General features: G+C 51.4%; 1 protein-coding gene across 2 annotated transcripts in view; it reads right to left on the minus strand.

Annotated features, from left to right (window-relative positions):
- Positions 1-2,862: 2,862 nt before the first annotated feature.
- The window catches only part of DDC (dopa decarboxylase), an 84,244-nt gene continuing 74,248 nt past the window's right edge, over positions 2,863-12,858 (minus strand). For both annotated transcript variants that reach the window (XM_045788515.2, XM_045788514.2), the window contains 4 exons: positions 10,862-10,960; positions 8,872-8,973; positions 5,159-5,388; positions 2,863-3,251 (listed from right to left, as the gene is read on the minus strand). In XM_045788515.2, coding sequence (XP_045644471.2) covers positions 5,188-5,388; positions 8,872-8,973; positions 10,862-10,960 — 402 coding nt within the window. In that variant the 3' untranslated portion in view covers positions 2,863-3,251; positions 5,159-5,187. The remainder of the gene's footprint in view (positions 3,252-5,158; positions 5,389-8,871; positions 8,974-10,861; positions 10,961-12,858) is intronic.

Raw genomic sequence — 12,858 nt, forward strand, 5'->3', positions numbered from 1 at the left:
CTTCTGGGGAGTAGAGGGGGACCAGAGATTGAACTCATCACCCGTGGTCAATAATTTAATCAACCATGCCCTTGTCATAGATCCACCACAAAAATGCCTAAATGACAGGGTTGGGAGAGTTTCCAAGCTGGGAAACACTTGCAGGTGCTAGGAGAGTGAGTGGTGCCCTCAGAGGGTGTGGAAGCTCTATCCCACTTCCCCATACCTTGCCCTGCACAGCTCCTCTGGTTGGCTGTTCGTGAGCCTTATCCTTTATAATAAAGTGGTAAACACAAGCAAAACGGCGTCTTGAGTCTGGGAGCAGTTCTAGCAAGGCACTAAACCCAAGGAGGGGGTCATGGGAACCCCTGCTTTATAGCCGGTCCGTCAGAAGTACAAGAGGCCCAGGGATTGTGACCAGCATCTGAGATGGAGGGCAACTTATGGTTCTGAGCCCTTAACTATGGGATCGGACTCTAACTCCCACTTAGATAATGTTGGAGAGTTGGAGAAGTAGCATTGGAAGAGATACTGCTATTTGGTGCCAAGAGGGAAAAATCTCATTTGGTGTCAGAAGTGTTATGACTAAATATGGTTTGGGTATCAGGATCTGGTTGTATCCACATCCATCAGGGATTTTTCCAACACCAAGCAGGAGGCGCCATTATCAAAGGTCAGAAGGCAAAAGGCTTTGCACTGACTTCCGGGGCCAGCAGTGGTCTACAACATGTCATGACACCTCATGACACCAAATCGAATATACATTTACATAAAGATCCTATGCACTGATCGAAGATGAGGCTGAGTGGTCCAGACCTTTAAAAACTATGGGACTCTTTGGGGATTGTCAGGTTGGAGTCAGGAGCCAAGACTCGACCTGGGAGGTGAAAATGGATTCTTTCCAGAAGGGAATGAATGGCTTCACTGCCACTTATTCTGAGAAATGGTTCATTCTGAAGAGCAGACAGCATATTTGGTCACCCAGTTCAGTGGGCAAGGGTGTGGATCCTAGAGCCAGGCTGCCTGAGTTCTAGTCCTAGCTTGCTCACCAACTGGCAGCATGACCTGGGACAAGTCACTAAACCTCTTGAAAAACTGTCTTGCCAAACCCCATTTTCTCATCTGTAAAATGGGAGTAATAACTGAGAATTTAAAAATAAGTATAAAGTTAATATTTTAAAAATGTCAATAACAGTGCCTGGCATGGATCACACGCTATGAGTGGGGGTGTGTGTTTAATACAAAGGGAGACAATGTGCTTTGCTGGGTGATTTGGGGGTCTGATGGCTCTGCCCCCAAGATGCCTGGTGGGGTGAACTGTGACGATTTTCCGAGAAAAGAGCCAGAAGTCAGATAAGCTTCCATCTCTGCTGGGTCTACATCTAAGTGGATGTCTGAGAATCTCCACCAGAAAGACCCAGCCAAGCTCAGAGAGAGGAGCCACTCAGCTGGCTTCCTGCCTCCTGTCTGTGCATGGCTCCCAACAGCATCCCCGTTGTCACCTGCCGCCCAAGCTCTTGCCTGGGACTTGAGCCTCTGCCGTCTCCCCAAAGTAGGCTTATGGATGGGGCTGGGTGGGCAGCTCCACAGAAGCCCGGAGCTGCCATCAGTGACTTTGGTGGTTCATTGTAGACTTTGCAGCAATCTTAGCTCAAGAGCACACTCAGATGCAAACCATCTCACTGAAGTACAGAGTCACCTCCGCCTCAACTCAATGATCTGAGTGCTCTACAGCTCTTGTTTTTTTAAAATTATTTATTCGAGAGAGAGACAGAGAGAGTGACAGAGAGCACAGGTGGGGAGGAGAGGAAGAAGCAGGCTCCCCACTGAGCAGGGAGCCCAATTCGGGACTCGATCCTAGGACCCTGAGACCATGACCTGAGCCTGAGGCAGACGCTTCACTGACTGGGCCACCAAGGTGCCCCCACCCTACAGCTCTTCACACATGGTCCCAGTGGCCCCAGTGGCCCATCCCACATCCTCACATCTTGATGGACGGCAGGTCTGGTTCACTGATGGCCAGAGAACTAATGACCTTATGTGTAAGACGGGGAACTACATAGCCTCTGATATATTTCCAGATTCCTGAAAAACATATCATTTAATAACATTTAGCTATCAGAGGTCTTTGAAATTCAAATAGACTTATTAATAGTCCAAAGACCTTTTCTGAGAGTGCTTTGCTTTCAATAGTTAAATTGTCTCTAAAGGACAAGAACTCATCTTGGGATTAAAATTCAAGTGTTTCTACCAGCAAAAATGGTTTCAAAGAAAGACAGGCTATTTGAGTAAATACTGCGTCTTGTTGGTATTTACATTTACAAGAGCGCTCTGGTTGTTTATCAGTCACGAGACCATAGACCATAGGGCATATGGATTGATCACTGCTCCTTGGATGAGGAAACCAAGGCCCTAGAAGGTAGTCTTTCCCATCGCCAGTAGAACTTGGTCTGTGGTTGTGTCCTGGCTCTGAATTTATTTCTTCAAGCGTTGGAGTCACCTCTAAGTCAACTTTGTATGGCTAATGCATCTAGAATACTTCCTGGCTTATACTAGGCACTCCATAAACATTTGCTGGAGCAACAAATGCCATTTAAAAACATCCAGTTGGCGAAGCATCTGCCTTCGGCTCAGGTCATGATCTCAGGGTCCTGGGATCGAGCCCCACATCAGGCTCCCTGCTCAGTGGGGAGCCTGCTTCTCCCCCTGCTGCTCCCCCTACTTGTGCTCCCTCTCTCGCTCGCTCTCTCTCAAATAAATAAATGATAATCTTTAAAAAAACATTCAAGGATCTTCGACTGTTTTGAAAGGTTAAGTGCTCATTACAACAATCAGTTGGGTTCAACCTAGAACCAAGGGATGGTTACCAACCACAATCAGTACTGCACTTCAAGTTGTTTATTAAGCATTGAGCCACATGACAGAACAACCTAAAGACCACAGTATAAACTCAAGTCCCACAATCCTAGAATATCTGGAAAATATTTCAGCAAGCCTCTCCCACCACTGACGACTTCAAGAGCATGAAAACCTATGATTTCTTAATCAGCAAAAGTCACAGTTGAATAATGAATAAAAGCTCCATGCACCGGGATTGCAGTAAGTAATGTTTCTTCATTGGTAAGAGAGTGAGCGGACATAATCACAAGCTTCTGGAGAACTTCACAGAAACGTGAGGGCTGCATGCGGGCTTGAGTCCTTGGAGCCCGAATAATGTTTATCGTCTTCTCGTTCCACAGTGTTCAGATATACTTCTTTTCAACATTTAATCTCTACAGGGGAAAAAACATACATGAACATATGGCTACATTCAAAAAAGAATTAAAGAATTAGTATTTTGTATACTTCTCATGAGAATGCAGGGAAAGAATATGCTAGATCTCCAGTGAGCTGGAGGGAACCGTGCATCGTAGATGAATGTGAACTGTGAGGCATGAGACCGAGCGGCTGAGCTGGCTTCTCTCGGACATATTTTACCAGTGTCAGCCAGCAGCTGCACCAGTTTCTACCCTCCGTGAAATAGGAACGGTTCCTTCTCTCCCTCGGAATTATGACCACATAAATTTGATATGATAATCTCAAGAGAGCATAAGTAAAGCCTGGGCATTCAGTTTTTCATTGCTTGAATTAACCTGGCCCCCAAAAGTACATGTGTTATGATTCACTATTATATCCTATATTTAAAAAAATTAAATCCCATTTGTACCTTTCTTTTTAGAGAGAGAGAGAGGGCGCAGGAGCGGGAGGGGCAGGGCACAGGGAGAGAGAGAATCTTAAGCAGGCTCCATGCCCAGCACAGAGCCCCACATGGGGCTCAACCTCATGACCTTGAGATCACGACCCGACCCCAAATCAAGAGTCAGACACTTAACCAACTGAGCCACCGAGGCACCCCCCATTTTTACCTTTTGAAATGATAACGTGTATGACTTCACAGTCATCGTGACTTTTTTTTTAAAGATTTTACTTATTTATTTGAAAGCGAGAGAGAACAATGAGCAGGGGGAGGGGCAGAGGAAGAGGGAGAGGCAGACTCCCCGAAGAGCAGGGAGCCCAATGCAGGACTCGATCCCAGGACCCTGAGATCATGACCTGAGCAGAAGGCAGATGCTTAGAAGACTGAGCCACTCAGGCGCCCCAGTCATCGTGACTTCTATCAGAAATGAGACTTTGTTTCTGCTCACATGTCAGAGCTACAGAAGCTTGTGCAAGCATAGGGCTATGGAAAGGTTAACCAGGAGGGTTTGCCTGAGATGGCTTCATTTTGTATATATCTTACAGCACTTACGCACCCCCCCACACACAGATGTACACCTTCATATCTTGGAGCAATGGAAATATTTGAAACCATGATCTCTCTCCAGCACCTTCTAGAGATTCTCAAGCTAGAAGTCTGCAGTTGCTCTGGGCAGGCTGGGCCCCTTTAAGAGAGGTCCTTGCCATACCAGGAAAAGGATCTGATATTTCCGGACACGGTCTGACTGAGAAATTGCATCTTGGACCTCACGGCTGGGAGCCATATACGAAATGTGATTTTTAACTTATGATTTTTTGAGCATTCCTTCAGGTATAAGCAGTGAAAACTAAAAGAGAACAAGATAGAATTGTATGCAATCAATAAAACAAATTACATAATACACTTAGGTTCCACATCCCCTATGGGTTTTGGCAAATGGGTAACAGGGCAGTGAGGATAAAGAGAGAGAGCGAGAAGCATAAATCATCAGTCACGTTGAATTCCCTTTGTAATGTTAATTTTCATTTATCAGTCGTTGTCCAGCTTAGTATAGATGCTTGTGATACTAGTAAGCAGTGTCTGTAAACATCAGAGAGATGCAGGACTGATGGTCTCATATAAAAGAATACAAAGTGGGGCACCTGGGTAGCTCAGTCGGCTCAGGTCATAATCGGTAGCGGGAGCGGGGGTCCTGGGATCGAGTCCTGCATCAGGCTCCCTGCTCAGTAGGAAGTCTGCTTCTCCCTCTCTCTCTGTCTCCTGCTCGTGATCTCTCTCTCTCTCAAATAAATAAATAAAGTCTTTCAAAAAAAAAAGAACACAAAGTAAAAGCGTATCTCATTTCCTAAAGGATCATTGCAGGGTGTGGGTCCTTCCTCTTCTGACGGTGGAGGAGATCCAGACCCGGCAGCATGGAGTGGCAGAGCTGCGGGGACAGCTTACCTGCAGCAGCTTCCCTGCGGCGGGGGCTTCTAGTCCTTCTCTGCTCTCAGCAGGTCAGTGGCCAGCTGTCTGATGTGCTCCCAGGCCCGTTGCACGTGGGCGAACTCCACGGTGCGGGCACAGATAGCAAAGCGCAGCACGAACTTGTCCCTGAGGTGGCAGGGAACCAGGTGGATTTTCTTGGCTCTGTTGATTCTTTCCAGAAGATCCTCATTCAGTTTGTTGGAACCCTGCAGACATGGAGACAGGGGCCGTGCTCAGGTCCCCGAGGACTCAGCTTCAGCTGGTCACCGAGGAAGGCGGGCATTTGGCAATATTGCTGTATATCCGCGAGAGAGGCCACCTTACCACTAGCCCTTCGTTTACAAGGGTGAGAAGCTGAACTCAAGGAGACTTACGTGGCTGTGAAACACTATAGCCTGTCCTACAAGACAGGTTCTTCAGGGTCAGATTACCGTCCACAGGCCAGCCTTTTTAAGACAAAAGGAGTTTCCTAGGTACACGATCTACACGTGGACGAGCTTAAACAGTAGAACCAAGGCTTCAAATGGTGCCAGTGAGGGGGTCCCGCTGAATCATACAGAAGAAATCTCAGCAACATAGAACACAGAGCACAGGCAACTTAGGATCTGGGAAGACTCCCCATGGACTAGAGGACTGAGGGGCCATCGCTGGACTCCCCCCACTCTGGAAAGGAGCAGCCCCCCTCCTGGGGCAGGCAGCCAGACACTGACTGCCCTGGGGGGGGCACTCCTTCCCCTGCTGGGCGCCGCTGCCCCTGCAGGCTGTCTCCCATTCAGCATCCTCCTCCCCGGCTCCTGTCACCTTTTTCTGCTTCCAGGCAGCACCTCCAGCCCCCTAAACCCCATCATCAAATGTGAAAGGGGGATGGCAGTTGGGGCCTCTCATTCCTGGTCTGTAACCCTCACAGGGCTCTCTCATTTGCCTTCTCACTCTGTCTTGAGAGTCGAGACGAAGGGAGAGCAGTGGGAGGAGAATGGGTCAGTTCTGCTCAAACACCTGCCGGATGCTGGGCACTGGCCTGTGGACCCGTGCAGACCCTCCCAGCATGGGCTGCAGGCCTCAGGGGGTCTCCTGCTGGCACCCAATGCACAGGGAAGGGGCCAATGGCAGTTCAGAAACCGCTGGCATGCCAGGTCTAGATGAAGCCTGTCCTATTCGGGGATGAGGCTAGAGAAGGAAGAACGTAGGAGACAAAGCAGTGGAATTTTACCAGGAAGACTCAGCAAGAGGGCAAACATCTGAAAGGTATATAGTGCAGAAATTAAAAACACATTATTTAGGAAAATGTCCTTGCCATTTTCAAATGGATTGGGCAAGGTGTGTCTTCTATTAAATAGAGGAAGAGGCCAAGCAGAGAGAACAGTCTAAGAGAAGAAGGAGAGGGGGGAGGGGGAGAAAAGAAGATGAGAGGGAGGAGGAGGAGGGGGAAGAGAAGGGGGAAGACCAGAAGTAGGAAAGGTGGGGGAGGAGTAGGAAGGATGAAGAGTAGGGGGAGGAGAACGAAGGGGGGAGGTGGGTGGAGGGGGAGACAGGAAGAAGGAGAGAAGGGAGGGCAGGTGGAGAGGGAAGGGGGAGGGGGAGGAGGGGGAAGAAGGGGGGAAAGGGGAGGACTGGAAGAAGTAGAGAAAGGGGAGGTGGGGGAAAAGGGAAGAGGGGGAGGGGAGGAGGGGGAGGAGGAGCAGGAAGAGGAGAAGGGAAGGAAGGGTAGGGGGAAGAGGTGGAGGGGGAGGAGGAGGGGGAGGATGGGGCAGGGTGGGAAGGGGAGGGGGAGGAGGAATCACACTATGTATTTGAAGTGCAGAGGGTGTAGTGGACTTGAAATCCACACTGGAGCAGAAGGGTCCAGGGAAACAAGGACGAGCAGATAGATGTGGAGACAGAAGCATGACCCACGTGCCTGAACAACACGCTTCCCAGAGAAGAAACGGGATCCGTGGAATGGATGGAAAAAGCAGATACACAGTAGGGGCACTTCCGTTGGCTAGGAAGCGGCCTGGTCTTCTGGAATTGGGGGGACTTGCTGTGCCATACAGGAGAAACAGGGTCAGGACCACACACAGGTGGGTTTGGGGGTCATAGAGCCAGACAGCAGATGGGGGGCACTGAAGGATGGCGTGGGGGGCCCTGCTCAGGGGAGGATGAGGGTCTTAGGTTGTGGGGATGGCTGCTTGACCCTGCACTTAGCTAAAATCAACAGGTACACAGCCGACCCCTGCAGACACCAGTCTGAAACGCCTGGGTTCACTTACACATGCCCTCTTCTCAATAAATCCAGCACAACACAGCAAATGCATTTCTCTTCCTTGTGATTTTCTTTCTAACATTTTCTCTTTGGCTCACCTGATGGTAAGAACGCAGTGTATAATCCACATAACATACAAAATACGTGATCCCCCTTCCCCTGCGTTATGGGGTAGGGCTTCTGATCAACAGGAGGTTGTCAGAAGTTCAGTCTGGGGGGGTCAGCGCCGCTCACCCCCAACTGTACTTTAAATGGGCAAAGTGTGTCATGTGTGGATTACATCCCAATAAAACGGTGAAAATTAAAAAAATGAAAGTCCTACCAGAACACTGGCAGCCAAAACAAAACAAGACGTCTGCTCCACGGCAAACTCATCAAAACACATCGCCAACACCGCTGCTAACCTAACTGCAGCCCGTGGCCACACTGCGGACCCACTGCTGGGACGCCAGTGCTCTGAGGCTCCCCCTGTGCCCTACCATGACAGAAGGGCCCCCTGTCCCCTGCACATGGTCAGGTCTCAGCACTGTGATCTCTCCACAGAGCTCACGGTCCCCTCACCAAGTCCTGCACGGAAACAGCAGCACCCCACTATCCCTGTAGAGCCCAGGCTTTCTCGTGACTGGTCCTCATTACCACCTTGCGGCTCCAAGAGTCAGTGAGGGGGAGGAGATGGGAAGTGGAGGGCCACGTTTTGATGACGGCACCTTGACAATGCAGGGGGGCCCACCCCTCCTCCTAATGGCCTCCGCACATGCGAACACAGAGGCCATCGGAAGTAGACTGCAGAATGCGTGGCCAGCTCGAGAGTGGTCCGTGTGAGGCTCCCACCCAGCCTCATGCACACAACGTAGAATAAAAAGGTGCCTGTGGGCGCAGCACCTTTCAGGGACTTTTCAGAAACGTGGTCATGATGCCCCGCAGAGATGGTTTGTGCCCTCCGCCCCGTGGGCCACTTCCCCTTGCACAGGAGCAGACTCATCATCAGGCAGCAGAAGGACAGAGTGCTGCAGACCAGCATTTCTCAAACCCCGGAGCACGCCCAGCAACCTGGAGGGGCTCCTTAAGATGCCAGGGTCCTCAGGTCTGGGCTGGGGCCCGGAGCTGGTCCAGGGAAGGGTGGGTACACAGGTTAGTGCCCGAGCATTGCAGCGGCAGAGATGAGTGGAGAAAGTGGAGAGGATTCTAGGGCCAAGGGTCTACACAAGTGAGAAGTCTTGGTCTGACTAAGGAGGGGCGGACGGCTCCTGGAGGAGGGTGCCCAGGGTCCCCCGGATCCGTCAGATTGGGTCAGGGCCGGGAGGCGTGAACCCCAGACGGGAAGCAGCATGCTGACTTCTGTGGTCTCCCGGGGAGCTAGCATGCTGGTTTGGAGACGGAAGTGATGAACGATCCTCTCTCCTCCGTCACTGTCACACAGAACGAAGACTAAAACAGACACACATACCTTTAGCCGAAAACAGACCAGCCCCAGAGTGACTTCCGCACAGACTTCAAAGCGGGGATCCTGGTGCACTAAACGCTCAAATTCGTGAGCCAGTCGGACATGCTGGAAAGGCAAGGACATCTGAGTTTGTCAACAGCGTTCGGCTCCGGCTTCAGCCACCTAGAAAACCTTCCTAGACGGCACATCTATGATTCGTGTACATGCTCTGAGCTGTTTTCCTCAAGCGTGGATGTCACCCACATGCCAGCTCCTCCCACGCAGGCTAGGAAGAAGCTCGCTACCATGACAGAAGGACTAGTGTCTTCAGAAAAACACCAACTGGGCGCCTGGGGGGCTCAGACGGTTAAGCGTCTGCTTTCAGCTAGGTCATGATCTCAGGGTCCTGGGATCGAGCCCCGCATCGGGCTTCCTGCTCAGTGGGGAGCCTGCTTCTCTCTCTGCCCCTCCTCCCACTCGTTCTCTCAATCTCTCTCTCTCTCTCAAATAAATAAATAATCTTAAAAAAAAAAAGGAAGAAAAACACCAATTACCATTTTGTTCTGTTAAGGGGACTCTTTTAATCCCACCAAAACAATCGGTTAGAATTACAGAAGAAACATCATAAAGGGGTATTTAAACATGCAAGTGACCAGAGAGCGGCCAGCCTCTACTGAGCGGCCCCTGGTGCTGAGGGCTGGGTGCCCCGCTACCACACTGTCCCCAGGCAGCCTGCGGTGCCAGGGACACCACGGTCGTGCCCACTCTGCAGATAGGAAACTGAGCGGGTGATTCTAACACAGCTGCCCAACACCAAAGCTCCGGTTTCTGCAGTGCTCTGGCTGGCTGTCACTCTACAGCACTTGTCACTAGGAGATGAGAACGACAGTCCCCGCAGGTGCTCAGGGACTCTTGAACAGAAGCACCAGGGCTGAGAGTCCGGTGTCCTTGGGACTGAAGCCTCCTTCCTGTGAGGCTCCAGGCACAGAATAAATCTGGGGCCACTAGAGGGCACCAAAGACTTTGTGCTGGCAGGTGCCGCCCCCACCTCCGGAGCTGGGTCCAGGAGCCACACCTGCCTAGGGACAGGCTTTGCCCATCCCCTCCCTCCCTGTAAGGCCAGAAGGGAGCCTGCTCAGACGCAGGCATGGAGTGTTTTTACAGGAAGCAGTCTAATCACACCCAGTGGCCCCTGAGCTTAAAGCTGGAATCATGGGCGAGATAAACCACTTGTCTTCCTTCCCCAAAGAAGCTGAATCCTCATTATATTGAGAACATGTTCTCAAAACCTCACATACACATTCCTGCCTAGTTCCTTACCCCTCAGAGACCACAGGTTCCCTGCTCTCATGAAGCCCAAAGACTTCTGCCCATCAAGATGGGGCCAGGACAGAGGAAGGACGCCAGCACGGGAGGGACCAGCTGGAAATCAGAAGCCTTCTGCAGCGAGCTAAATGGGTGGGCCTTGGGGGGAGAGGCAGCGTATACTCTGGCCTCAGTTTCCTTGATCGTTTAAAAAAAAAAAGCCAGAGTGATGGATCTTGAAGTAGACCAGTGGTTCTCACTTTGTGGCACTCCTCACGGCTGCCTGGTGAGCTCATTCAGACAGAAGTTGCTGGGACCCTCCCCGAGGTCCAAGGCCATGCGTGTGCTGCTGCTCGGGGGCGCACGGAGCACCCCCAGGCTAGAGGCTCTCCATCCCCGGCAGCTCCGAGACTCTCCCGTGCTGGCAGTGCTTAGAGCCAAACATCCTGTTCTCACCACGGCTCCACCCCTGTTGCCTGGACCTGCTGACAGCAAGATGTCACTACAGGGCTGGCCGTGTGGAGCGCTCACTTTGCAGTCTTCATGGAAGTGTCCAGAAGGTCTGTAACCATGCACTGACCGTCTTCTAAAGAGCCTAACCTCAGTGGCCCAAACTAACCCTCATCAGATATTTGCTGCTTCAGACCTCATTTCTAAACTCCTAAAGCCCTCCCAATATCACCCAGGTAAGGAATGAAAGCGCCATCACCTTGCGGATATAGGCCTGCAGTCCCTTGACGCCGTACATCCTAAAAACAAACCACATCTTCAAAGAGCGAAATCTCCGGCCCAGTGGTAACTGCCAGTGCTGAAACAGAGCAGAAAACACTGCATCAGGAAGCAACGTACCGAGAGCTGCTTTCCTCTGGCTTATGGCGCACCTGTTTGTCTGGGAGGCAGCTAATTCCTTGGAGGTCCCCTGGCCAGCTGCCATGCCCCAGTGTGGACAGCAACGCCGACGGTGGGGTAAGCAGAACCTACAGCTAGAGGCTGTCTTCCCAAGGCTCCGAGAAGGATGAAGACAGAACAGGCTGCTAGTGGGGAGGCACCATGTTCCCTGAGCAGATGTTTGTGGGGTGCTGCACGCAGGACGGAGCTCACCATCCAGCAGGGGCATGAGGGGGTCCCTCACCGGTCACTCCATCTGCAGGAAGGAGGAAGTCAAAACCCACACCTTCTGCTCTCCCTGTTCCCTGTGATGTCCTGGCACCGTTTTCCAGAGCAATAGTGATTCTCTTCCTGCCTGCCAGCTGCCACAGAATGACCGCAAGATGGTCACTAGAAAATGCAACCCCAACATGTTGGTCCTCATATAATCTGTCCTTCATTTGTCCTCAGTTTGTCAGGTGGCCGGCACTCTGCCAGCTGTGGGGCTCTCCAATGGTTGTCAATGTACTAAAGCCAGCAAGAAGGGACCCAGAGGGAAGGAAGGGCAAGGGGGCCATCTGGGACGATAACGAAGGGGCACTTCGTTGTGATTTTTCAAATAGTCACATTCTGGCACTTACAAAGAAGTTGCTGAGGGCGACAGTCTCCCTCTCTGTTCCCTGGACCTTCTCTGCAGGGCAGAGCTTCCAGATGGGCCTGGGGAATGCAGGGCTGCAGGGGGGAGAGGGGTACAGCCTGCACCGTCCCCTAGGGCGTCTGTGATGGGCACAGTGGGGCTCTCCGGGCGCTGCTCCTCCATAGGTGGGTGTTAAACTGTGTGCTGGGTTCACCCACGCATGCAGCTTCCGAACGTGGGGCTCCCAGCAAGGGTTTCATGGAAGGCTCTCAAGTTGGAAAGAGGAACAGAGGCCCAAAATTTACATTCAGAGGCGTCCAACACCGTGTCGCTCTGCGTACGCCAGGCGCCGTGCTCCGTGGGCTCTCACATCGTATCCCTTTCTCGTCTGAGCACTGTGAGGCCAGGACTAGTGTCTTCGTCTTACGGGAGAGGAGCAGGTGTGCAGAGGCCGGGGGGAAACGTGCCTCAGAACCACCTGCTGACACACGGCCGTCTTAGCAAGCAGTGTGTCTGCAAGTTGTTGGGGGACCTTCAGTAAAAATGGAACTAACTTGCCTTTCTGGAAAATCACAAAGAGGATTCTTTGCCATCCCCGCTAACTAACTAGTAAGCAGTGAGGCAATGGTCTCCTGTCACTGTTGCGCATGGATGCCGCCTTCCAAAATCATTCCTCGCCAAGTCAACGTCCCGGACATCAAAATGTGATTTCTACCTAACCCTGGGACGGAGAGCAGGGTAAACTTAATTTCTACGGTCCTGGAGTAAAAATGCACAGTTTAATGGAGTGCTCATTTGAATGTGGCCTGAAAATGCCATCATGACCTGTTCTGAGCCTGGGGCAGGACCGTGGTAGACACCCCCAGAGCAGAAATTCCCTGTGCACCCAGACTGTAAGTTCAGAGGGGACAGGACTCTGTGTTCTTTGCCATTTTATTCCTAGCCCCTCGCCCAGCTCTGAGCGACCATCCCACACTGTTTGCTGGACTATTGGTGGCCACGGTGCTCATAGAGTCAGGAGGAAACTCCATTCCAGCCTTGTACACAGGCCACCTAAAATGATTCTGTAGGTAGAAGCCAAATCAAGGTTTCTTGGACACCAAAGGAACTATTTCTGGGTAATTTTCCCTCCACAACTGAAATTTTTTAAACCCTATCTTCAGTTGTCCTGCTTTTGATAAGCCACCAAAAGGGACCAGAAG

Source organism: Ursus americanus, chromosome 3, assembly GCF_024610735.1.
Source record: "Ursus americanus isolate L20-20 chromosome 3, mUrsAme1.1.p, whole genome shotgun sequence".
NCBI lineage: Eukaryota > Metazoa > Chordata > Mammalia > Carnivora > Ursidae > Ursus > Ursus americanus.